General features: G+C 44.1%; 2 protein-coding genes across 3 annotated transcripts in view; one reads left to right on the top strand and one right to left on the bottom strand.

Annotated features, from left to right (window-relative positions):
- The first annotated feature begins 1,683 nt into the window (after positions 1-1,683).
- Positions 1,684-12,069, top strand: LOC110532274 (uncharacterized). Its single transcript, XM_036988216.2, has 5 exons — positions 1,684-2,095; positions 8,014-8,255; positions 8,556-8,664; positions 9,048-9,143; positions 9,248-12,069. The coding sequence occupies exons 1-5, from the start codon at positions 2,045-2,047 to the stop codon at positions 10,760-10,762; spliced, it is 2,013 nt and encodes a 670-aa protein (XP_036844111.1). The 5' UTR covers positions 1,684-2,044; the 3' UTR covers positions 10,763-12,069.
- An 11,390-nt stretch (positions 12,070-23,459) lies between these two features.
- klhdc8b (kelch domain containing 8B) overlaps positions 23,460-27,556 on the bottom strand; it is a 108,046-nt gene continuing 103,949 nt past the window's right edge. The window contains exons 5-6 of one of the 2 annotated variants that reach the window (XR_016483310.1): positions 24,518-26,652; positions 23,460-24,147 (exon numbers count right to left, since the gene is read on the bottom strand). Coding sequence is in view for 1 of the 2 variants with exons in the window: in XM_036988215.2 (XP_036844110.1) it covers positions 26,456-26,652 (197 nt within the window). In the remaining variant the exon portion in view is untranslated. Of the gene's footprint in view, positions 26,653-27,556 lie in introns of both variants that reach the window. The other variant, XM_036988215.2, reaches the window with a different exon arrangement.

Raw genomic sequence — 27,556 nt, 5'->3', positions numbered from 1 at the left:
GAAATTATTGGTGAAGGGGATATTCTTAGCAGGCAAAGCAGAACCCTGGACTTGATCCCAAAGACACAGCTCACACACACAAAGTGAATAGCAAATCCATGCTTTTGAGCGCCAAATTGTCTGGTATGCTGACAGAGTGACTGACATGACAGTAACTGTGCCCTGCAGATAGACACGGAGATTGTTTGCCTCTGCTGGGGGTTGACTCCTCCTCTGTGAGTATGACTGTGTTAGTGCTTTAAACGGGTGATCAAATCAAAATCATCAAATCAAATGTTATTGGTCACATACACGTGTATAGCAGATGTTATCGGTCACATACACGTGTTTAGCAGATGTTATCGGTCACATACACGTGTTTAGCAGATGTTATCGGTCACATACACGTGTTTAGCAGATGTTATCGGTCACATACACGTGTTTAGCAGATGTTATCGGTCACATACACGTGTATAGCAGATGTTATTGGTCACATACACGTGTATAGCAGATGTTATCGGTCACATACACGTGTAGAGCAGATGTTATTGGTCACATACACGTGTATAGCAGATGTTATTGGTCACATATACGTGTTTAGCAGATGTTATCGTTCACATACACGTGTATAGCAGATGTTATTGGTCACATATACGTGTTTAGCAGATGTTATCGGTCACATACACGTGCTTAGCAGATGTTATTGCGGGTGTATCGAAATGCTTGTGTTTCTAACTCCAACAGTGCAGTAATATCTAACAATACACAACAATACACACACATGTAATTAAAGTCAGAGCGGCATAGACTAAGATACAGTAGAATATAATATAATACAGTATATACATATGAAATGAGTAATGCAAAATATGTAAACATGATTAAAGTGAAAAGTGCTCCATTATTAAAGTGGCCAGTGATTTCAAGTCTATGCAGCAACCTCTAATGTGCTAGTGGTGGCTATTTAACAGTCTGATGGCCTTGAGATATAAGCTGTTTTTCAGTCTCTTGGTCCCAGCTTTGATGCACCTCTACTGACCTCGCCTTCTGGATGATAGCAGGGTGAACAAGCAGTGGCTTGGGTGGTTGTTGTCCTTGATGATCTTTTTGGCCTTCCTGTGACACTGGGTGCTGTAGGTGATGTGAAGTAATGTGTGCTGGTGGATGTGTGTTTATGCCTTTCTCTCCCTAGAGTTTAGAATGAAAGCTCATTAACCAGCATTAGTGTTTCTTGCTAAACTCCCTCTCCTTCTGGACACCTTATGCCACTACAACAATGTTCCATAACTAAACCAATTCCCCAGCATTCAATAATTCCACAGCTGGTAAGAGTTCTTGCCAAGGGTTAGCTACTCAAATATTTAAGCATAATAATGAGATACTGTATTTGTTTACTGACACTCTTAGCTTCTATCATTAAAATGGCAAATATAAACATAATGCAAAATATCACATTGATATGGGAGTAATCTCTGCCATGCAATTACCAACATACTGTACCTTCGTTTGGGGAGGAGAGGGTTTAAAAAGGGAAAGACCATTTCATTTTCATCAAGTACAAATGGTGATAAACACTGTGGGGAAGACTGAATAAATGAATGAATGTTTGACTGCTAATCCTTTGAACCAATACCATCCACAGGCCTCCCTCCCTCTCTCATTCTGGCTCTGGGATTGGTTCATTGGTGTTGACAGATGCTGAATATGCATGAGCAGAGGGTCTGTTCGTGGGTGGAGCCTCAGAGGCTGACTCTGAGAGAGGATGAGAGAGAAGTGAAGCGAGTAACAGCAGCATTCTATTCTCCAGCACTGCAGAATCCACGCACTGACAAGGCTCACATTCTCTATCATTTGAGGAGGGGGGGGGGGCATTTCTGCCCGCCTTTCCTCTTCCCAGGACTCTGGCACAGATTGGATCGATGCACTGCTGCACTGGTTTCATCCTTCATACCTCTGAGCTGGCTTGTCTACCTTCCTCTTACCTTCGAGCTGGCCTTCCCTCCTCCTTTCTCCCCCTCCACTGCTGTAAGTGGATCGGCCAGACCTCCACCAGAGTGACACAGACATGGGCTGTCGGCTCTCTGGACAGGGACAGTGGGCTGACAATGGGAATGGGGTAAGTAAGGGTGGCTGTGTGTGTGTGTGTGTGTGTGTGTGTGTGTGTGTGTGTGTGTGTGTGTGTGTGTGTGTGTGTGTGTGTGTGTGTGTGTGTGTGTGTGTGTGTGTTTGCATGAGTGCGTTCAACCTGTGCCTTTGTTCTGGGATTTGTGTGCTTATAGACAAAGCAGCCTATACTGTTGCCATCATGTCTTCCTTCACACAGAAAAGTCAGCATACGCAGGCTACGTAATCTGAAGACCCGATCGGGGCAGACCGTGTGTGTGTGCGTGCGTAAGTGTTTGTGTGGTCACGCACAATTTTATGGTATGACCTCATGTGCGTTCGTTTGAGTGTGTTTGCATAACTGAGGGTCTTTAGCATGCATACCGTATTGGTGTTGGCAAAAATTTTCCATGAAAAGAACAGGCACTACTGCAGTTTCTGTGTGTGTTGAAGAGTAGCTAACAGGGACTGATGGTGGCTGTGGTGACCTGCTCTGGTCTCACAGGAAGCCATGTAGATGCCTCTAGACAGGCCGACTATTCACCAACACACTGTCTATCTCTATTTGCCCCAAGCAGCCTCTGGCCATTTTTGCAGCCATGGTCCAGATACTGTGAATTGTAATGCATCAAAAGAATTGTATACTGTGCATTAAGAGAAGATTGCTCGTTGGTGACCAGAGGGTGAATGTGTTCATGGGTGACCTGATAGAGTGTATGTCTCCATTGTCAATGGAGTAACTACTGTTAGCAATAGCTATGGCTGCTCAACCTGGCTGCCTGTCTTGAATTTATAAACTGGAATCTGAGCACAATACACATGCATATAAATTCACAAGTTTGCAAGCACAGACACACAGTATACCAGTGGCGGTCGGTGCCGTTTAAGATGATTGAGGACAATACATTTTTTATGTGCATGACTTTATTTCTATTACAGCATATTGGATGACTGTCATTTATATTCCATTCACCCAGCTCAATGTATCATCGATAGATTTAAGCAACTACATGATACTCAAATTTGTCCTAAACCCATCATGAGGTTGCTTCAGCTTAGCCTACAATTGAACGTTTATAATGTAGGTGCACAGGTCAAGAGACAAATTGGAGTAAATCAAGGTGACAGAAAGCGACACATTCAATACGGCCATGCACACTATTGCCTGGATCTAGCTGATCTTGGGTGTAATCATTAGTCCAAACAGTTGCAAAACATTCCGTTTTTCAACTGAAACAAGAGTTTCTATTGGACAAAATCAGGTAGGTCCCTCCCCGCTTCGTTCCGTTTGAGAAACGTTTTGCAACAGAATCAGCGGAATGAATACACCCCGAATCACCCGCACACAGTTCACTTTCAAAGCAGCCACATACAGCATCATCACTTTGCTAGTTGTAAAATTCCTTTTCGCTCTCCTCCTCTAACCTTTTCCCTTCACTTGTGGACTTCAGTGCAGAACCACTCAAAGCCAAACTTTCATACCATGACCGCTAACTGTTACACTTGGGAGGAAATTCTAGACGGCGAAGGACCCTGGGCACAGCCAGGGGAATATCGCCGCCCCAAAGCAGAGCTGGAGGCAGCGAAAGCAGAGAGGCGCCGGTATGAGGAGGCAGCACGGCAGCGCGGCTGGAAGCCCGAGAGGCAGCCCCAAAAATGTATTGGGGGGGAGGCACAGGGAGAGTGTGGCAGAGTCAGGAGTCAGACCTGAGCCAACTCCCCCAGCTTACCGTAAGGGGCCAAGGATGGAACCAGAGCCGGTCAGGGCGGTATTGGAGGTGAGCGAAGCAGAGACAGTGAAGGAGTTAATGGGGAGATTGGAGGAGAGAGTTATGAGGGAGGTGCTGTGTTGGTGCCTGAGGCACGACATCCGCCCGACGGAGCGTGTTGGGGATTAATGTCACCTGGGTCAGCTCTCCATACTCGTCCTGAGGTGCGTGCTAGCCGTCTGGTGAAGACTGTGCCAGCCCCTTGCACCAGGCCTCCTGTGCGCCTCCCTAGCCCTGCACGTCCTGTGCCAGCTCGGCGTAACAGTTCTCCGAACCGTGCTTACCGCGGCGGGCGTTGTACTGGTCAGGCACCGTGTTATGCGGTGGAGCGCACGGTGTCCCCAGTACGCGTGCTTAGGCCGGTGCACTACATCCCCGCATCTGCTGGGCTAGGGTGAGGATCCAGCCAGGGCGTATGGTGCCAGCCCTGCTATCAAGATCTCCAGTACGCCTTCACGGTCCGGTCTATCCAGTGCCACCTCCACACACCAGCCCTCCGGTGGCAACCCCCCGCACCAGGCTGTCTCTCCGTCTCATCCCTACAGGTGCTCCCACCTGTCCAGCGCCGCCAGAGCCTACCTCCTGCCCAGAGCCGCCAGAGTCTCCCGTCTGTCCTGAGCCGCCAGAGTCTCCCATCTGTCCTGAGCTGCCAGTCAGCCAGGAGCCGCCAGAGCTGCCAGTCAGCCAGGAGCCGCCAGTCAGCCAGGAGCCGCCAGAGCCACCAGTCAGCCAGGAGCCGCCAGAGCCACCAGTCAGCCAGGAGCCGCCAGAGCCGCCAGCCAGCCAGGAGCCGCCAGAGCCGTCAGCCAGCCAGGAGCCGCCAGAGCCGTCAGCCAGCCAGGACACGCCAGAGCCGTCAGCCGGCCAGGAGCCGCCAGAGCCGTCAGCCGGCCAGGACCCGCCAGAGCCGTCAGCCGGCCAGGACCCGCCAGAGCCGTCAGCCGGCCAGGACCCGCCAGAGCCGTCAGCCGGCCAAGACCCGCCAGAGCCGTCAGCCGGCCAGGAGCCGCCAGAGCCGCCAGCCAGTCCGGAGCTGCCCCTCAGTCCGGAGCTGCCCCTCAGTCCAGAGGCGCTCCTCAGTCCAGTGGGGCCTTTAATTAGGGTCTTAGACCCAAGGTCGGAGGCGAGGGTCGTCACTCTAAAGAGGCCCTTGAAGAGGGAAATGACTATGGTGGAGTGGGGTTCACGTCCCGCGGCCAGATGCCCACCCAGACCCTTCCCTATAGGTTTAGGTTTTGAGGCCGGAGTCCGCACCTTAGGGGGAGTGTTTGTCACACTCTGACCATTATTTGCGTTGTTGGTTTCTATGTTTTGTTTGGTCAGGGTGTGATATGAGTGGGCATTGTATATTGCATGTCTAGTTAGTCTGTTTCTATGTGTTTTGGCCTGATATGGTTCTCAATCAGTGGCAGGTGTTTGTCGTTGTCTGATTGGGAACCATATTTAGGTAGCCTGTTTTGTATTGTGTTTCGTGGGTTATTGTCTATGTGATGTTGCATGTTAGCACTCAGTTTCTATAGCGGTCACGTTCGTCTTATTATTTTGTTCGTTTGTTTAGTGTTCGTCGTGTTCTTTCATCTACATTAAAATGATGTATTCACACCACGCTGCGCTTTGGTCTCCTCACTACGACGATCGTGACAATAACAAAATGTGGAAAAAGTGAAGGGATCTGAATACTTTCCGAATGCACTGATTGTGAATAATAGCAGTTAAACAGCATATTGGCAACAGCAGAATGAGGAGACGAGAAAACAGCCCTTGCCTTATTGTCTAAGAAAAGTGAGAAGAGAGGAAACCCCAATTATTTAGGTCTATAATCAATATACTAGCTGTTAAATGTGCCTAGCTTTAAAAATCATCCATGTTCAGTACCAGTCAAAAGTTTGAATAATAGTGAATACATTACAACTGTGAAATAACACATATGAAATCATGTAGTAACCAAAAAAGTGTTAAACAAAAAGTAATATTTTGCGTGCTCAAGCTTTCAATCAAAAATATTTTGCATCTTCAAAGTGGTAGGCATGTTGAGTAAATGAAATGATACAAGCCCCCCCAAAATCTAATAATGCAACAAAACTGGAAAAATGCCAAGGGGGGTGAATACTTTCGCAAGCCACTGTAAATGAGTAGGTGTGTCCAAACTTTTGACTGGTACTGTATATCTACAGAAATAAGACAGATCCTACTTCTGTTGCCTGAGTGTTTGTTTAGTAGCCTACTGATTCCGTGAGCACCAAGCCTCATCCAATCACAACATGTTGGATAAACGATTTCACAAATTCGGCTATTTTTTATCTTTACTTTGCTGTAATAAAGGCTTTACACTTTTTTTTATTTCCTTAGAACAGCCTCTGGTATTGTTTATAACTTATTTTGTGTTGTTTCCACTGTTCCAAAATTATATTTATAGTAATAACATTAATCTTCCTTTTTCTTGATCTCTTTCTTATTGTTGTTATTACTATTATTATTATGATCATCATTATAATAATAATTAACGTCATTATCATTAGTAATCTTATATAACAGCCTTGTATAACCACCATTGTAGGCCCAAGAGCACATCCTGTTCAGTCTTGATACCGTAACTTAGTAAGGCCTATATTTCAATACTTATATAGGCTGCTGTATCAACAATCATTCATTTGTTCATGTCATCAAGCATTTTTGTTTTAAAATAAAATAACAATGCGACCCTTGAATAATTAGCATAAGCAATAAATAAACCGTTCCATTTCGGGAAATTGTATTCAGAAATGAATGTGACTGTTTTTAGTCTTTGCTGTAATAAAGGCTTTACAAAACAAATTACCACAGACTCTCTGATAGATTTATGATTGATTTAGTTTTGTTCTTTCTTCCAAACGATCAGGAAAATTATATTGTAATCGAACAGCACCTGTTTGGCACACATAATATATATAAAGAAGTGTTGCTTCTTATTTTTATTTTATTTGTTGATCTCCAGTATTTTACACAACTAGTAAGATTTATTCCACACATCTGACTTCCCCTTTACCTCCTGAGCAACCAGTAAACAATCCTGTTTCAAGTTTATTTGTCACGTCCTTTGCATCCATTTTGCTGTCACATGTGTTACGGTGTTCTGAGATTGTTATAACCATTTTATTGATGTGATTATGCTGTAGGTCAGGCCCTATTGGTCACTTGCTTTCGATGCACACGTGTCACATAAAGAGAGCAACGGTTGAGGGAATAGGGAATGTTCTTTCCATAAGAAGTGAAGGATTTCGGTAACAGAACTTTTCAGTCAGAAATGGCTGTGATTATGTTCCAGCTTCAGCAACATGGACAGCGCGATAAACACTGTTGATGTTCGGTGGTGGTCACTGCAGCAGGGAGGAGAGAGACACAATGGGTACGAGTCACACAGATACTGGCTGTGATTTTTTAAAACCCAGCACATCAAGTGTGAGCCCGGCCCTGCAGAAGGAAAATCAATTGTGGTTGTACTCCCTCTAGTTCTTTGTGTGTCTTAATTATTTCATCAAACAGAGCATAAAAGAGAAACAGTGCTTAAAGCATCAGACAAGCTCAGTGCATATAGTTGATATGATTTTAACACTTAGGATGTGTCTATATATTGAAAAATATGCGTTTTAAAATGTCAAACAATCGATTGGTCAAAAGAGCAGATGACTCCTGGTCCACCCAGATTTTCTTTAGTCGGGGACAGCCCTAGAGTGCAGTGGGGTGGAAAAGATCTTCCTGAGTTGCATCTCTAGGGTTTTATTGAGCACAAAGCTTTTCAGATGAGCCAGAAAGCACAGCCCAGAATCCATGGCGAGAATCAGTCCAGCTCAGCTGGCCTACATTTCTAGACCCATGAGACTTCACGCATTATAATAACAAGAAGCTAATGTCTGCTTACAGTACTGTCTGCCACTTCCAAACATGATCTTTATTGAGGTGTTGATCCTATATTATTCTTTCCACCATAGTGCTTTTGTTCGATGGGACATGGCCCACACATATACTGTACATTAAATCAACTGTGCCATCCCGGTCCTGTGATGTCCTTGTGTCTAACAAAAGACAAAACAGACATAAGATATCAGATGGCATGAATGAACCAGCAAAACTCAACTACCTCACTTCCTCTACATCTGACCTTGCATGTTCATATGTCTCCCAGGTCAAAGGGCGTGACCTGTCCCATCTCAGCCACCGAGAGAAGTTGCAGTTCCGGGGGGACGGCTTTGAGCAGCCAATCACTATGCAGATTGAGGGGAGACACCGGCGAGGAAGAAGGCGTCATCACTCCCAGTACCCAGTGTCTGACTGCGGCACCCAGACGGAGCAGCAATCCTGGGAGGCTCTGAGGGCCCTAGGGGAGGGGGAGGGGGCCGGGCCTGGCCTCTGTGCCTACGCTTCTGGGTATGTGCTGCTTGGTTTGGGCCTCTCTACTTGTTCTCTGTCTCTTTATTTGCTTGTGTATGCAAGTATAATGGCAGATTAATAGTGACCCAGTTATATTGAACCAGTGATGTCCCATGATTGAGGCTCTGGGTTATGTCATTTAGAGTATAGCCGTGAGATGTATACAGAAGCGGTGTTAGAATTGAATGGAACCACTGACTTGAACCAGTCTAATGTGTAAACATAGTCACTTACGCTTAAAATGCCTACGGTGTGAAACAGCCATGTTTTCATATGTGATGACCTCATTCTCCACAGACCTTACTATGATCACATGACCCTTCCACCAGAACTCTATGCAGCCACTGGATACCTCCCCAGTGTTGCCTACAATCTGGAGGACATTAACAGGATAGAGTATGATGATGTGAGTTATTAATTTGAGCCGGTTTGCTACAGCAGGAAAATAATCCTGCTGCAATGGGAAATGTATTATGTGGATTATAATGAATGGACATGTTTGTCGGGGTTGGTAAATTTTTTGTTAGGGTTGGTATATTTTCTGTTAGGGTTGGTACATTTTTTGTTAGGGTTGGTACATTTTTTGTAAGGGAGAATCAAGTCTACCATTTCTAAGTGGAAATGACAAACTTCAGAAGTATTTTTATACCTCAAATACACAAGTTATACATTCTCCTCTAACAGGGTGATCAAATTAATATCCTACATCTGTTAATGAGTCTAGCCTAGATTTTGTACATCCCATTGATATCTAAGACTTGTGTATCCACTCCTTATGTTCACCTATAGGATCCAGAGATGATGACTAACCAGCCCAATAACAGGAACTGTCTGATTGGCTGCTGTAACACTGATAATGATGAGCCTAGCAGCTTCCTGAGCCAGGTACTGTAAGAAATAAAAAGATAGAAAACAATTGTCTATTTGGACACGTGGTCATAAACATTCACAAGTATAACAACCAATGTTTCTTCCATCCTCTATGTCAGAGTGAATATGAGGGCCACTGGCTGGACAGGCCTCTGAATTACCTGCCTCTCCACGAGCTTGACAGCGGCCTGGGCTGCACCGACGGCAGCCTCCACCAGGGGGACCTGTCTGACCCAGAGACAGAGGAGGGGGTAGAGGCCCCTATGTCCTCTCCTCCAGGAAACACCAGCCGGGGAAGCTCTCCCTCCTCTGAGTCCCTCCTTTCGTCAGAGCTTAGTGACTCTGGCTTCCACAGCGTCAGCACAGGGGAGTTCCGCCACTTCCAGAAGATTATAGATGGGAGGATCCACAACTACCGGAGTCGCGTCGTGCCCCGGGAACAGAGATCGAAGTCTCGCTGGGACCTGGAGTCCATCCCTGAGACCCTGACCTGTGACCCCCAGGCTGGTAGAGCCGCAGACGGAGTTCACACAGCCATGACCCACCAGTGCACCATGGGTAGTAGCTCCATTCAGTTCCGCAAAGCCAGGAGCCCCCAGCTGAGCAGGCATGGCACCGGGTTTGCTCCTAGGGTTGCTGCCTCCAGCTGCCGTACAGAACCCTGCCAGAGGAGAGCATTGATGCTGAACCAGCACTCTTCTGAGGACCTTCCCAGCCGCAGCCAAACTGTGCATGACTTATCAGACAGGAGACGGGCCAGCCACCCAGCCCTGCCCGCTGGGAACACTGCCACAGGGAAATACAGACACGTGAACCGACAACCGCCCAGCAGCCCACACCACCTAGCCGTGCCCACTGAGAACTCTGGCACAGGACAATACAACAGGGGGTTCAACACAGACATCAGTGAGAAGAGAAGATGTCCACTGAGTGACCATGTGGAAGGCACCTGGCAAGGATGTGTGGATAACCACAGAAGCAGTATGGCCAGTGAGGAATATAACAGTGAGAAACCAGGTCTTTCCAAGAGTCCATCAAAGAAACAGCGTGGGAAGGAGCCAGCAGACTGGCGTCAGTTTGCGACACTGGGACATCCTCACATTGGTGGGGACTGGCCCCAAGCAGACTGTCCCTGCGGTCCCCTCTATAGCACGCTGGATGGGCCCTCTGTCCGCTCCAGGAGGGGTCTCTCTGGGAATCCCCGGGCAGTGAGGAACCAGCTCCTGAAGGCACGGGCCTCCCGGCTGGCTGACGAGCGGAGTGAGGTCACCACGGACGAGGAAGCCCGCGGGGAGGCCTGGGCAGGCCGCTACTGGAACAGGACGGAGCGCCGGCGCCACCTGGCGTGGGCCCGGGAGCAGAGGCAGAGGAAGCTGAACCGTGCGGCTGAGGGGGCAGGGGAGAATGGGGCTGGAGGTACAGGGGTTGCTGGGGGCCTTGGGGGTGCAGGGGGTCCTGGAGGAGGCTGCAGCACAGTGCTGGAGCTCAGCCACAGGAAGCAGAGCCGTCTGAGGAACCATAAACTGCTGGATGACTGGACCACAGTGGAGGAGCTGCTGACCCATGGGACAAGGGTGGGGCAGGGGGACAACATTCTCGGTCACAGCCCTCTATTGTCTGTCACCACTGTATAATGACACATTAAGGTGTGTGTGTGTGTGTATGTTTGTATGTATGTGTGTGCTTGTGTGTGTGCCTGCGTGTGTTTGTGCTACTGATTGTGAAGAGGGTCAGTGATATGACTATAGTTTGACTATCTCTTGTTCTCCACTCATGTTCCTGAACACAAACCTAGAGCAGTAGTTGTCCAACAGACTCCACCAATGGCAGTATTAAGCCATCTAAATGTTAGTATTCACCGGGCTACTTTAAAGCTAGCTACGTGGGTTTTGGGTTAGCTACTGCACAGAAGATACAGCTGCGTTTCAATGGTGGTGACTCCTTCAACATACACATTTTACAGTTAAATACAATCTAATTCGCTTGTTTGCCCAAAGAGTGGATATACCCATATCACTGTAATTCAATCAACAAAACATGTATTGGAAATCATTTCATATCATTGCATCACATCTGGCTCAATGTGACCTCGGTTTAAAACCACATCATTGTAGTGATACAGATTTTATATTTTGAATGAAACCTCAGGTAGTAAATGATTGTGTTGTACTGTACATCTACTGCACATGGACAAGAGCCCCATCACTCACATGAGAAATGCACTGTGAACTGTCCCCCCCCCCCCCAAATAAAGTGAGTATACAGTCATATCATGTGTAATATTCACCTCATGATAAGTTGCACAATCATTGTGTGTGGTCATGAAACATTCTGATGTTCTTGTTTCACCTCTTTTTACAGCCTGTGTTGAATGAGAGGACAAAGTACTTTTATTCCCAGCATGTAGACTATCCTCAATACAAACCTGGCAACTGGACATGACAGCACTATTTCACATGTCACAATTTCAACCTCTCTAACTGGGCTTGGATTCACAGGGCTGATATTCCCCTGACACCACTCTTTGTCAGTCAGACATTTGCGAGTGCAGTCTAAGTGATGTGCCACAACATTTCAGACAAGAGTTCCTTATGGTTTCGGTTTTGATGATAGCTTAATGTTGTGGTCCAGAACACCTCTGATTAGTGTTGCATGACATAAAACAAAATGTAGGACTCTCTTCACATAAAACCAATTAAAAGTTGTTCATTTGCAGACACAAAACATGATCAAATCGTGTTAACAATTATCAAATGGTATGAAATGCTCGTTCTAGCCTGGAATATGATCTCATAACGGTTTCCATTTGTCATGTGGATAAGCCCTGTGTGTCCAAGCTCTGCTCGTAGTCGTAAAGATAAATCCATGGCTGCGAAGGACACGTAACATGGTTGTTATGAATACTTTCTTTTGAGTGCTCAAATAAAAACGCTGAAATGCATCAAATCTCCTGTCTTTCATTTTCATTCTAAACTACAAATTAAAGGCCCAGTGCAGTCAAAAGTGTGATTTTGCTGTGTTTTATATATATTTCCCACAGAATGAGGTTGGAATAATACTGTGAAATTGTGAACACTATGTTAATTTCCTTTTTAGTGTAAGCTGCTTAAAAAGATTTCAGCCTGTTTTGGTTGGATGGAGTTTTGTCCTGCCTGGTGACATGATCAGGCAGTAAATTTGTTAATAGACCAATAAGAAAGAGAGTTCCTAACCTCTCTGCCAACATCTAGTTTTCAGTTTTCCCCTGCCCACCCAGCCCAATACCAGAAAGTCCTAGCTAAATTCTTTAGTTTTTTTTTTTTTTACCATTTTAGTTGCAAACATTCACAGGTATTGCATTTTTTACCCAGAACATTTATATTGAGATAACAATGGCAGCATTGGACCTTTAAATACCATCCTTATTTCCCAAACCCAAATGTTACTGTCCCACTTATTATAAACTGCCAAAGGGCCATGGGTTTCAAATGTCACATGGTGAGAAAAATAATCTATTAATAATCTTCAGTGTACTAAACCCCCAATTATGTGTGTGTCCCGTCAGGCAATTACGTCCATACTCACATTATACTCTGTACCAAATATAAATATGGTAAACTGGCAAAGTTCATTTCTAAAGCAACTGAATAGTCATTTCCTATGGAATGAGAGTTGAAACTATGGCCAACTCCTTCTATCCAAACATGGTATATTTTCCTTCACATTATTGAGTGACGTCATTGAACAGGCTGCTCCACAAATTTGTACCAGTAGGTGGCAGACACAGACAACTATTTTGTAATAAACGCAGTTCAACCATTTTTCTTTAACCTTTATTTAACCTTTATATAACCAGGCAAGTCAGTTAAGAACAAATTCTTATTTACAATGACGGCCTACACCGGACAAACTCAGACAACGCTGGGCCAATTGTGTGCCGCCCTATGGGACCCCCAATCACGGCCGGTTGTGAATACAGCCTGAATTTGAACCAGGGTGACTGTAGTGACACCTCTAGCACTGAGATGCATTGCCTTAGACCGCTGCTCATTTCATATAGTCTTGATAAATACTAGATTAAATGAATGTCATCACAAATTGAATATGTTTTGTATGTAAAAACAATTTATGTATTTATTGTTGCATTTGATTTAGCATGTAATCCAGGGTCCCACTTTATTTGGATAGAGCATCTATTGATGGTCTGTAGATGCTCAAACTATCAACCACAACTCTGCAGGGTTATGGATAACAGCTGAGGTTAGGTTAAGATATATTTCAAGGTTAGGGTCAGGATTGCTGTTAGAATGGTATCACAATATACCTATAGCTGTAATGCTATGGTTAGGGTCAGGATTGCTGTTAGCATGACCTCTGTAGGAACATTGTGATACCATTCTATGGTCAGGATTGCTGTTATGTACATTGTAATACCATTGTAGGGTTAAAGGTTAGTGTTATAGCTGTAGGTACATTGTATTACCATTGTAGGGTTAAAGGTTAGTGTTATAGCTGTAAGTACATTGTAATACCATTGTAGGGTTAAAGGTTAGTGTTATAGCTGTATGTACATTGTAATACCATTGTAGGGTTAAAGGTTAGTGTTATAGCTGTAGGTACATTGTATTACCATTGTAGGGTTAAAGGTTAGTGTTATAGCTGTAAGTACATTGTATTACCATTGTAGGGTTAAAGGTTAGTGTTATAGCTGTATGTACATTGTAATACCATTGTAGGGTTAAAGGTTAGTGTTATAGCTGTAGGTACATTGTAATACCATTGTAGGGTTAACGGTTAGTGTTATAGCTGCAGGTACATTGTATTACTATTCTTGGGTTACCGGGTTAATTGCGTAGCATATAGAAGGTTGATGTGGTATGAGTTAAGTTATGTGATTCTCTCTATCTGACAAACTATGAAAGAAACTGATGGAGAGGTAGGCCTTAATGAGTATCTCATTCTACTGAAAATGTCATTCTACTGAAAAGAGAGAGATTAGAAAGAGATCAGAAAGAGAAAGAGAGCTAATTGAGTTTGTGAAGTTTTAGCTCCCAATTTCCTAATGGATGGTGAGGCAGCCAGGCAGAGCAGTGGAAGGCAGCGGCAGCAACAACTGAGTCTATAAACGAACGACTCTGCTCCTGTGTTAGTTACTCATCATCGCCATGTTCTCAACTGGAAAAGCTTTTATGCACTCAGATCCAGACTTAGCATGTAGCCTATACCTCAACTGTATGTGTGTGTTTGTGCATGGGCATGTGAGGATGCATGGGTGGGTGTGAGTGCAGCCGGGTATTCATCTTCGTGTGCATACAGTACATTCACACATTTACCCACGTCACTCAAGCCTTACTAACAGTGGTCTTTGTCTTGTAATACGATAAGAAACAAGGCAACAAATAGATGTTAGCGTTTGATGTTATTGTTGATGTGGACTTAGAAAAATACTCAGTGGTGGTGGAATTCATTCCATTGTCTGTGTTCACAAGTTCTCCAGTCACAACTTCATGTTCTTCTACTTTTCTGCTTAGTGAGAATCAAGACAAACAAGCTCTCCGGCAGTAGTGTGCATCATCCTGTTGTATGTATCAGAAAATGATTGATGCGTCTTGGGAAGATGCAGAGGAGACATTATGTGTTCATTATCATTACCTCTTATGAGGATGTAATGACGTCCATTTCTCACTATTTGTCTGCGGACAACCGGTCTGAGTAGGTCCTTCGAGAACATGCACTGCTGATACTGAAATGTTTCCTCTTGTTAATCTGTAGTGCATGACTACTGTTCATCGTTTTAATTGCCTCACCCTTAAACTCAATTAGTGCAGATAGTGTTTCAGAGGCTTCTATAGAATCCCTCTGGGATTCCTCTGGCTCAGTGCTCTAATCAAGTTTGGCTGGTAAATAAGTGATTCAATTAATGGTGTACTGTACCTTACGCACGTTCTCCTTCTGATGTCCCTAATGAATGATTCTACCATCCAGACATAACTAGATCTCAGAGATTCGATTTTTAAATGACCTCCAAAAACAAAAGACAACCTTGATATGTTGATAAATACATAAGTAAAGGCCTGAGCATTGTGATAGGATGTTGACCTTAGCTCTAACTGTATATATTTTTGAATAACCTCATTTACAACCATGAAATAAACTATAAAAGCATCTAGAGATGTAGTAGTTTATCACTGAATGCCTCACAAAGAACCAAAGTGCAGCAACAAAACCAGAACTCCAGGAATAATCAAAACCGTCCCAAACAAAACAAACCCAATGATGTATGCATGAATATTGACAAGAATAGAAAATTAACTATCAAGAAAACAGAATCGGAAAAAGAAGCAGAAAATATGCATAGGTAAGGAAGCAGTTATTGGGGCATGACACATCTATGAATGCATATACTGTAGAGGCCAGGTAAAGCCACAAGATGAGAAGAGAAAACCGTTTAGTTCAAAATGTGTATCTGGGTTATATTCAAATAGCCACAATGGGTTTTTGAAACAAGCTCATCAAACCCTGCTTCTCCCTGGGTTCTGGTTGGTGAACCTGAACACATTACCTCTCAGTTACAGTGCGGCGAGAAAGTATTTAGTCAGCCACCAATTGTGCAAGTTCTCCCACTTAAAAAGATGAGAGAGGCCTGTAATTTTCATCATAGGTACACTTCAACTGTGACAGACAAAATGAGAAAAAAAATCCAGAAAATCACATTGTAGGATTTTTAATGAATTTATTTGCAAATTATGGTGGAAAATAAGTACACTGACTTTCAACTCCCTCCAAAGATTTTCTATGGGGTTGAGATCTGGAGACTGGTTAGGCCACTCCAGGACCTTGAAATGCTTCTTACGAAGCCACTCCTTCGTTGCCCGGGCGGTGTGTTTGGGATCATTGTCATGCTGAAAGACCCAGCCACGTTTCATCTTCAATGCCTGATGGAAGGAGGTTTTCACTCAAAATCTCACGACACATGGCCCCATTCATTCTTTCCTTTACACGGATGAGTCGTCCTGGTCCCTTTGCATCTTTTCCCTCTCTCATCTTTTTAAATGGGAGAACTTGCACAATTGGTGGCTGACTAAATACTTCTTTGCCCCACTGTAACTAAGTGCAGTGTTCAGGGCTAGGGATTCAAAATCAAATCCATCAAATTTTATTTGTCACATGCTTCTTAAAAAACAGGTGCAGACTAGTGGGCCCTTCCCAACAATGCAGAGATTTATTTTTTTAAATGGAGAACTAGTCTAAATAATTTAGGGAATAAAACAAGGAATAAATAGACAATAAGCAACAATAACTTGGTTATATACAGAGGGTACCTGTACTGAGTCGACATGAGGTAGACATGTACATATAGGTAGGGCCAGATAATAAACAGTAACTAGCTATTTAGCAGTCTTATAGCTTGGGGGTAGAAGCTGGAGTCTTTGAAAAGTTGTAGGGCCTTCCTCTGACAACGCCTGGTATAGAGGTGCTTGTTTACAGGGAGCTCGGCCCCAGTGACGCACTGGGTTGTACGCGCTATCCTCTGTAGCGCCTTGCAGTTGGATGCCAAGCAGTTGCCATTCCAAGCAGTGATGTAGCCATGCTCTCATGGTGCAGCTGTAGAACTTTGAGGATCTGAGGACTCAAGTCTTTTCAGCATCCTGAGGGGGAAGAGGCATTGTTGTGCCCTCTTCACGACTGTGTTGCCGTTTGTGTGGACCATGAGTGTTCTGGGTAGGGAGCTGCCTAATTGGCCCTTGCCTTCATGGGAGTTTCCCCTACCAAGTTCACTGCCAAGAGGCATCACATTAAAGACAACATTTTGGGTTTTATACACTGATATGATGTACAATGAAGAAACTGTGTAGCTGGAAACAGGGACATTGGCTACAGATTATTTACATGGGCTAAACTCGTGCTAAACAGAGTACCACAGTAGAAACATACAATACTTCCATTTCATAATTCAGTATTTGGAATTCTACGTTACACACTGTTCCGTTGAATATGACGACACTCAGTGCGGATGACATACCATTTACAGTGAAATGGTAAAAATAAGGAAATTCATTTAGAAAACTCGTGGACCGTGGAGCCATACATTAACATCATTATAACAAGAAGGAAACCACTTCCATTCTCACCATAGGAGCAGAAACCTTGAGTAACGTTTGAACTGTTTTGTACCACCTGGCTCATCTATAATGAACAAGGTCAAATGTTCACACATTTTGATACACCTCTGCGAACCAGACATTGAACTACACACTGAAGATGAGGCACCTGGTTGCTGCCTGCATGTGAAAGTAAGAGAAAACAACTGACAGAAATAATGGCACACACAACCAATGGAATCAGACATCAAGTCAAAATATTTTATTATAGAATTCATATATTCGAGGCATTACCTCACATTTATAGGCACTGAACTACTGTACTGGAGTCACTGCCACAACTCTGCCTGTGTACTGTATCACATTACTTTCACAATGTTTGACTGTACAAGTGAACACAATCAGAAACAACCACAGGATTCCATCCAGGCATCTCTCTGTCAGACCAGAGCTCTGTCAAAACGCCTGGCACTCTCTTCTGCACATTGATCCACAAATCAGGCCATTAGTAAACTTGTTTCCTCATTCAGTTTCTGGTGCTACAGAACATGATGCTGCCCAGCCATCAGGCATCATCTGGGGGAAGTGATCAGCTCTGTCAGGTCTGGCTGACTAAATGGCACCTCTCTTCTGGCTGGTCAGTACCAAAGCTGAGTTAAGAGGTCTGGATATCAATATTTCCCTGTTGAAATATAACCTAATCAAACTAACTGTTTGGGCTGATGATCACCTCACGTTATAGGAGTAAAACAGTTCCCGCTGATTGTCAGTTAAAACATGGAAGATGCCACACACACAACAGACAAGTCATGGGAGTGTCCTATTAGGATTTGGATTATTTGTATTGGTTTTCAGGAGAATTGAGGTTCAGCAACAGACTTCATATTGGCACAGCTGTTCCTCTCCTCATCCATACTGTACCATGTATAGGAATCTCCTTCTCCAGATGTGGATGTGCTGTGATATAATTAGTGTGTGTGTTTAACCAAAGCAAACTCATCTGGCTTCATGGCTTCAAACATCAACCTGAAATTAAAAGAATTGTGACAGACTTTCGTTCCCATTTGAACCCCTCTGTGATATTCAGACACATATTGTAGCCTCCCTCGTTGAGACAGGAGTCAAGACACACAGACACACAGTGCACTTGATACAGTCAGAGATCATCAGCTAACACCATCACCGTGGTTACGCACCATGGAAACACGTCATAGCACAGCATCATAGAGAGATAACAGGCCTGTGTCAACACGACAGGGCAACACCACCACAAACCTGACTCTGTACAGCTCAACCCACACAACACAAATAAACATCTGTAGGAGAAGCACTGTGGGGATAAAACAACAGAGATAACATAAATTATTTAAATACTCATTTCTTTTGGAAGGAAAAGCAACAATACTTGACTCACTATAACACAGTAATGCTACTCGCGGGTGTGACACAGTGACGGTTGCCTGGACACCACATGGTCACAGTGAACCGCACAAAAACAGAGGCTTTGATGGTGAAAATAAGACACAGTTCTGAAATGATTTCTATCAATCAAATTTAAGTATGTTCGGAAATATATAGTGTATGGACTCATCATACACTATTTTATCCCATGAAGAGAAGGCAGAGAGACATGTTATAAAACCTGACTGAGCCTACTAGACTGCTTAAGGAGATCAGTACTACAAAGAAAGCAAATGGGAAAAGTAAATGTACTGAATGCTCTACAAAACCAGCAGCGATGTGATTACAGTACAGAACTAGAGTAAACAACAGTTTACACTATTGAGTCATATGTCTCGTCAGCGCCAGTGGAGCACATCTGAAAATTGATTTTTACCTCGGAAATGATATTCAGAACGACAGAGAAGCCCCATACAATGCCTTGAGGGTGTGTGAGCACTGTCTAATCTGAACTGTACTCAAGAGCTAAGAAACCAGGGTTTATTTTCTGCAGAGGAGACCATGGGCCCCCTACAAACTGCTAATGAATACAGCATTCTCTCCACTGATGAAAATCTATTTACGTATATACATATATGTGTTATATCCATAATTTTATGGTTGTGCCACTAACCCTGCTGAGTCACCCCCTAACTAGCCACAGCCCAAGCCCTCCTAGCCAGTCACAGACCGGGCCCTACTTACCAGCCACAGATCCAGCCCTCCTTACCAGCCCCAGCTCTCCTTACCAGCCACAGCCCTCCTTACCAACCACAGCCCCAGCCCTACTAACCAGCCACAGCCCTCCTTACCAGCCACAGCCCCAGCCCTACTAACCAGCCACAGCCCTCCTTACCAGCCACAGCTCTCCTTACCAGCCACAGCCCTCCTTACCAACCACAGCCCCAGCCCTACTAACCAGCCACAGCCCTCCTTACCAGCCACAGCCCCAGCCCTACTAACCAGCCACAGCCCTCCTTACCAGCCACAGCCCCAGCTCTACTAACCAGCCACAGCCCTCCTTACCAGCCACAGCCCCAGCCCTACTAACCAGCCACAGCCCCAGCCCTACTAACCAGCCACAGCCCCAGCCCTCCAGCCCGTAATTTAGCACATCAAAGGTCTGCGCAACAGGAGAAGCTGATAAACACATTAATGAATAAAGTCATGAACCAGGTGATTATTTTATTGTAATGTTACTTTTTGTTCCTGTTTGTGAGAAACATTTTGTACTCAGGGCATCATTGGGAAAGAGACCCTGGTCTCAGTTGTGCTACACTGAATAAATAAAAGTCAATAAGACAACCAGAGAGAGCAGAAGCCACAGCCTGAACAGGTGTAGGAGATAGTTGGGCCAGCTTAGGTTAGGACGACATCCTAAATAAAATAAAAACTCATGATCCATAAAATGGGGTTGTACATAGGTGGCCAAGGAAAGTGTATCATGTGTATCAATAAATGTGTATCAATAAAATACATACTAAAAATATATTTTTAGGACAAGCAAATGTGAACTCCACCCTCTGTCCTCTAATACTAGCTCTAAAACCACTCCTGCCCTCTCTATTTCTTATCTGGTCCTTGAGAAGGCTGAACAAGGAAGGTATTTTTACAGAAGGGCTCAGGAAAATGCAGCACGGTCTTTCTATTAAAGGGACATTTTACCACTGCTCTTTCACTGTATATGTCCATTGGGAGTCCCGGAGGGCGACGCACAATTGGCCAACTGTCGTCCGGGTTTGGCTGGGGTAGGCCGTCATTGTAAATAAGAATTTGTTCTTAACTGACTTGCCTAGTTAAATAAAGGTTATATAAATCAAATAAAATGTATATGTTATTATCTTAATGTGTCATAAAAAAATGTTTACTTCCTCACTACATGCAAAAACGAGTGTTTCTGCATCTCACCGGAAGAAACAGGCCATCTACATTTCCTGGTTGTAAGCAAACCACAATATCCAGAATTCATAGCAAATTCATATCAGAACGTACTACCACCCCTGTCGAGGTGGATCCAGTTGAGGATGGGTGTCAGCAGGTAGCTAATGTTACTGAACAAGCCACTCAGTCATAGAACATCAGCTTGAGAATAACTATTTATTTTCGTGTTAACAACAACTGTAAAGTTCTGTCATGGTGTGGTGCTCAGTACCTGGATGTGCAAACAAGCAAGAACAGTATGACGGGGTAAGATTGCATTGGTTACCTTACTAAAGAAGTCAAGCAGAGGTAGCGTAGCTAACTTAGCTACAGTAGCTAGCGAACTACATTTGTTTTATCTAAACCAAATTCTAACTAGCTTTCATAATATGCTGGCTAGATTTCCCAAAGCAAATCAATGTAATTAGCCAGCTGCTATGTATATGGCGATGTGATTTGTAACTTTGCAAGCTAACGTTACATTAGCAAGCTAACTACCGTAGAGGCTAACATGACTAGCCTTTGTGTTCCCGTTCAACATATGCAGCGGCATCAACATCAAGCTCAGCACCAGGTACTAGTGTAAGTCACCTTTTCCTTCCATGACTCCATGAGCAAAAAAATTAACTGGAGCTTGGGATAAACATGGTCTGTGTCTAGCTGTTATAGTTGGTTTGTTCATAAGTAGGCAACAACTTTTCTCTTTATTATGGAGACTTTGTTTATGCAAAACTTGAAGTCTAAATTGGAGAAAAACATTAGTTATTAGTAAGGAGGGGATGGTGTGGGTGACTGACTGACTGGTGTCTGTTGGGGGTGTGTATTGTGTGTGACAGTTAGTATGCATTATCTATTAACATGAGGAGGATAGGGGGATATAGTACCTTGTTCGAGTGTGTATTGATGGGGACAAAGTAGTGAAATGTTAGCTAATCACTGACTAGTGTGTGTTCTAAAGACTCATCCTGCAGCTGATGATCTTGACACCAGCTTTAGTAGTACAGATCCTATAGACCCATTGGATGAGAGCTTTCAGCCGTGAACATGCTTAAGCTCAACTTCATCTGACTCGGAAGAAGAAAAGACTGCACGGATCTGGCAAGAGCTCATGAAGTTCTGTCAGACCAGCTGTCATTGCCCAACACAAGACAAGGTTTACCAGATTAAGAACATTCAGGACCCTGCCTGGAACATTCAACCAACACAACATATTCAGTTAGAGTGATGTTGAGTATAATATAGAATGCCTAGTATGCTCACAACTGCATTGTGATATAGATATTGCTAGCTCTTGTACAGTAGATAAACTCAGCAAAAAAAGAAAAATCTTCTCACTAACTGCGTTTATTTTCAGCAACTTAACATGTGTAAATATGTGTATGAACATGACAAGATTCAACAACTGAGACATAAACTGAACAAGTTCCACAGACATGTGACTAACAGAAATGGAAACATGTGTCCCTGAACAAAGGGGGGGGGTGGGTCAAAATCAAAAGTAACAGTCAGTATCTGGTGTGGCCACCAGCTGCATTAAGTACTGCAGTGCATCTCGTCCTCATGGACTGCACCAGATTTGACAGATCTTACTGTGAGATGTTACCCCACTCTTCCACCAAGGCACCTGCAAGTTACCGGACATTTCTGGGGGGAATGGCCCTCACTCTCCGATCCAACAGGTCCCAGACATGCTTGACATTCCAGTCTTGCAGGAACTCACACACAGAACGAGCAGTATGGCTGGTGGCATTGTCATGCTGGAAGGTCATGTCAGGGTGAGCCTGCAGGAAGGGTACCACATGAGGGAGGAGGATGTCTTCCCTGTAACTCACAGCGTTGAGATTGCCTGCAATGACAACAAGCTCAGTCCGATGATGCTGTGACACACCGCCCCAGACCATGACGGACCCTCCACCTTCAAATCGATCCCGCTCCAGAGTACAGGCTCAGGTGTAACGCTCATTCCTTTGACGATAAACGCACATCCGACCATCATCCCTGGTGAGACAAAACTGTGACTCGTCAGTGAAGAGCACTTTTTGCCAGTCCTGTCTGGGTTTGTGCCCATAGGCGACCTTGTTGCCGATGATGTCTGGCGAGGACCTGCCTTACAACGGGCCTACAAGCCCTCAATCCAACGTCTCTTAGCCAATTGCGGACAGTCTGAGCACTGATGGAGGGATTGTGCGTTCCTGGAATAACTCCGGTAGTTGCTGCCATTTTTTTATTTAACCTTTTTTACCTAGGCAAGTCAGTTAAGAACAAATTCTTATTTACAACGAAGGCCTAGGAACAGTGGGTTAACTGCCTTGTTCAGGGGCAGAACGACAGATTTCTTTTTACCTTGTCAGCTTGGGGATTCGATCTAGAAACCTTTCGGTTACTGGCCCAACACTCTAACCATTAGGCTACCTGCCGCCATCCTGTACCTGTCCCGCAGGTGTGATATTCGAATGTACCGATCCTGTGCAGGTGTTGTTACACATGGTCTGCCACTGCGAGGATGATCAGCTGTCCGTCCTGTCTCCCAGTAGCGCTGTCTTAGGCGTCTCAAAGTAAAAATACTGCAATTTATTGCCCCGGCCACATCTGCAGTCTTCATGCCTCCTTGCAGCATGCCTAAGGCACGTTCACACAGATGAGCAGGGACCCTGGGCATCTTTCTTTTGGTGTTTTTCCAGAGTCAGTAGAAAGGCCTTTTTAGTGTCCTAAGTTTTCATAACTATGACCTTAATTGCCTACCGTCTGTAAGCTGTTAGTGTCTTAACGACCGTCCCACAGGTACATGTTCTTTAATTGTTTATGCTTCATTGAACAAGCATGGGAAACGGTGTTTAAACCCTTTACAATGACGATCTGTGAAGTTTTCTGATTTTTACAAAAAGGGACGTTTCTTTTTTGAGTTTATGTATATAATGGAGTTTGATCAAATGTTTTATATAATATGTTTTACATGAGTACCGACAAGTGACTAAATGATTCCAGCTGCATCAGAAACCAATAAAGTGTTGACTTCTGGATCAATTCATTATGATATTCATTAACTAGCTACAATCTTACTGCTAAAAAAAATGCAGGGAGTTGCTGCATCATTTCAACTATAATTTGTTTAGAATTAAACATGTTTTAATAAAACAATAGAATAGTCTGTCAATGTGGCAAATAAGTAGACAGGGCTTTTATTCCAGACAAAGTTGAATTGCTCTGGAGACCAAGGTGAGTTTACACAGCAGTATGCAGGAACAGTTATGGCAATGTACTGTATGACATTTATACAGTAGAAGAAAAATATACTACTAACACAATAAATACTACAGTTCTACAATGGGAATACTTGCATATGGCCTGTTTGGGAGGTGTTCACTTTGATACAAGGGGAGATTGTTGTTATGGACCTTACAAATAAGTTGCTGACTCAAGAGGAGAGTGTATCTAACATACTGTCCGCTGTGTGAGGGATACATTGCTAATATGGCTCCAACAACACATGCAGGCAAGGGGATTCAGTGCCCTCTGCCTAGCTTCTCCCATGTAGAACAAACTCCCAGAATAATCTGTAGGCCACCAAGAGGTATTGTCTGTAAGAGAATGACAAAAACACTATTAGACTTTCATGGGCAATTGTTGTGTACTGTCTGTATTCCTACTGAAGCAGCACGATGCAGAATATTTCACATCTCACAGGCGCACATTAGCTAGCTAGCTACTGAGGCTAGCTAGCAAACATTAGCTATCTAGCAAGCTACATTAGGCTACAGTACATTTTGGGTATAGCAAACAGAGCTAGTTAGCTTAACTTCGCTTGTGGTATTAGCAAGCCCTGTTATGGCTGAATCGATCACAAAACTATACTGTGCGGGACAACGATCACAAAATTATACTGTACTGAAAAATACTGCCTCATGTGAAAAGAGAACTTAGCTAGCTACCGACAGCAAAATAACTTACTTGTTTGTCATTTGCCCTCCTGGTCCAGCTGGTCTAGGCTGCCTCCGCCAGTTGATCTTGCAGTTTCTGAAGAAAGTCTCAGGCACACCAAAATCCATATGTGAGTCGAACCTTTAATGGTCTGTCACATACACATGATCCATGGAGTCTGCAGTGACCTCCTCCAGCAAGCACATTTGTTGCAGCACAGACATTCCTCTTCTGCTGGCATGGCTGGACAGCACCCGCATAGGTGCCACCAGTCTGACCGTGGCTCCCCATCGTTGCTTGCTGGTCTCGCAATTCTTGTTCTCGCTGTCTCAACTCGGCTTCAGTGTATTCCGGCTCAAATGAATAGGGCAGTATTTCCCTGTGTTAGTATGTAAAAGAACGTCAAAACTTTCGTCGTCAAGCTCTTCTTGGAAAGCGGAATTATCAGAAGCAGCCATTGTAATTATTTAGCCATCTTGGATAGACAGTGCATGGTAACATAGCTCCCATTAACGTGTAGAAACTAGTACCGGCGCCATTTTGAAAAGCAAAGTAGGGCTCCTGTCAGGCTGTAGTCTTTACAAAGCCAGGGAAAATTAGTTAGCCTAGATATCCTGCAATGTCGTGGCAGATAGGAACATCGTTGAGACCAGTCCAATGGCTCTATTGAACAAGGCCAACCATAACTACTCGCTGCTAGCATGTATGTGTAATTGGCAAAACACAAAGGCCACAATAATTGCTACAAAACATGACTCCGTTCATTTTTAGATCAGACAGTAGGCTCAATCAAACAATGATGTCATTGGTTGAACTCTCCCGGCGTGAAAATAAAACAAAATACTGCTATGGTGCATAATTATGTCTGAAACACCTCTCATCACTCATAATTATGTCTGAAACACCTCTCATCACTCATAATTATGTCTGAAACACCTCTCATCACTCATAATTATGTCTGAAACACCGCTCATCACTCATAATTATGTCTGAAACACCTCCCATCACTCATAATTATGTCTGAAACACCTCTCATCACTCATAATTATGTCTGAAACACCTCTCATCACTCATAATTATGTCTGAAACACCTCTCATCACTCATAATTATGTCTGAAACACCGCTCATCACTCATAATTATGCAGGGAACTGGAAAAACTCCAAATATTGTCTAGCGGTGAAGTTTCCATTTACGATTTTCTATTTAAAAACACACTTCCCAATTTCTCTCTTTCCATTGCTCTCTTTTTAAGACGCCACCTAAGGATTATCTGAAATAAACACACTTTCTGAGCATGCACTTTGTCCTGCCTTCAGTTCATATGTCGTTCATTGCAAAGCTCTTGAGGTAAAATATATACGTATATTTTTCTCTTAAAAAGGGAAATGTTGCTTAGTGCCAAAGCACTCTTGTCTCTGGATGCTACAGTGCAGGGATTGGCCTGGCCATTCTAGAGGTGGTATTCATGGTGTGGGATTTGAACATCATGTGTATAGCTGTGCTATATTCACACACACCTGGCTGTGAAGGTACCAAAACAGACAAATACCTCAATGTTATATCCTAAACTCTCTGCTTTTTTAAAGGTGATAGAAAAGTGTTTTAACAAGCCAATGCAGCCTGACTGTTGTAGTGAAACAGATATGGCCCGTAGTTCCTTTAGTTTCCAGAAAAGTACCCTGCTTTTTTCCAGAAAAATGCTGTACTGTTCAAAGGCGTCTTTTGTGTAGTGTGTCTATGCGTCTGTGGTGTTGTTTTTTGCTTATTTATTTGACTCTTCTTATGTCTCTAAGATGTAGAAATGTATTTGTTTCTCCATTGAAAGAAACAGGTGTCAGGGTCACTGTACTTGATCTTGCCCACCAACTGCAAGGTTCAAAGGCAAAAACAAAAGTCTGTATGAGTGTCCATCACCTGCACACATTGAATTTGCTTGCATTAAGTCTTTCGTCTGTCCGTGTGTGTGTCACACAGTCTCTCTGAGACAAAGAGCCTCCACGGCGTTGCTGGGTCCCTGGGCCACGCCCCCGATGAGAAACAGCATGTTGGGGGTCTGCAGGGGTGAACAGGAGCAGCGGGGACTGGGCATGGGGGCAGCGTACTCCCAACTCCGCTTCACAGGATTGTAGCTCTCAACCGACGACAGGGGCGAAGGCTGGTTACCTGGACACACACACACCGATGAGATCATGAACACCAATTTACAAATTGTTTGCCCCCTAAAATAAGGACACAGATGGATCTTCCCTGAAAAAGAACAGCTATTCCCTTCTTAACATGAAAATGTGACCGTCAATATTTTACAGTTGAGCTAACATTATAGAGAGAGCAGTAGAACACAGGATTGAAGCTTCACAAATGGCTCTGTGTTAGTCAGTGCCTGGCGTAATAGAGGAGCACAAAGGCATGTCCGGTGTGTATCCCCCTCACAGCCACATCATTAGTGTGCCTCCAAGCTACTCCATCACTCTGACCTGTCTGGGACTGCTGCACCCTCTTCCCCCCCCCCCCCAAATGTCACATTGACGCACACACACCACAGGAGACAGGCAGACCTGTTCATCACTCTCTCTCACACACACACACACACACACACCAGAGAAGGAGCTATAGGAGGACTGTTTCATTGTAATGGCTGGAATGGGATACATGGAAGGAAGTCTAACATGTAGATCTTGGTCCTCTGACATACACACATGATCAAACTAACACAACTATACTACCTACTGTTGAACAATGTGAAACACACTCAACCTATTTCACTCTGTCACACATGAGCACACACACAAACACTTCTGGGATTACACACAAAAACTAAAAAAGAGAAATAGGCATGTAAGTGCTATTCTAAATAAAGGCATTTTTAATTCCACCCTCCAGTAAGGTTATATACTCAACGATAAGACAGAAATTGATGATAAGAAAAACGTGTCTAAGACTAGGGCCCTGCGAGATAGCTGTGTTGTCGTCTTGAACTGGGGGGGGGGGGGGGTCCGTCTGTCTAGTTTAGCAATGGGATCTGCCTCTCAGTCTGAGCCACAGGTGGAATTATGAAGCATGTTGCATC

This window comes from Oncorhynchus mykiss, chromosome 9 (genome assembly GCF_057628025.1).
Source record: "Oncorhynchus mykiss isolate SJ-2025 chromosome 9, ASM5762802v1, whole genome shotgun sequence".
In the NCBI taxonomy this organism is placed as follows: domain Eukaryota; kingdom Metazoa; phylum Chordata; class Actinopteri; order Salmoniformes; family Salmonidae; genus Oncorhynchus; species Oncorhynchus mykiss.
This window is presented reverse-complemented; position numbering and strand designations above follow the sequence as displayed.

What these genes read in the sequence shown, in the direction of transcription:
- LOC110532274 (XM_036988216.2), top strand. Translation starts at nt 2,045, where the DNA reads ATGGGCTGTCGGCTCTCTGGACAGGGACAGTGGGCTGACAATGGGAAT. An exon ending in ACAGGATAGAGTATGATGAT is followed by an intron (nt 8,665 to 9,047) that starts GTGAGTTATTAA and finishes GTTCACCTATAG; the next exon opens with GATCCAGAGATGATGACTAA. An exon ending in CTAGCAGCTTCCTGAGCCAG is followed by an intron (nt 9,144 to 9,247) that starts GTACTGTAAGAA and finishes CCTCTATGTCAG; the next exon opens with AGTGAATATGAGGGCCACTG.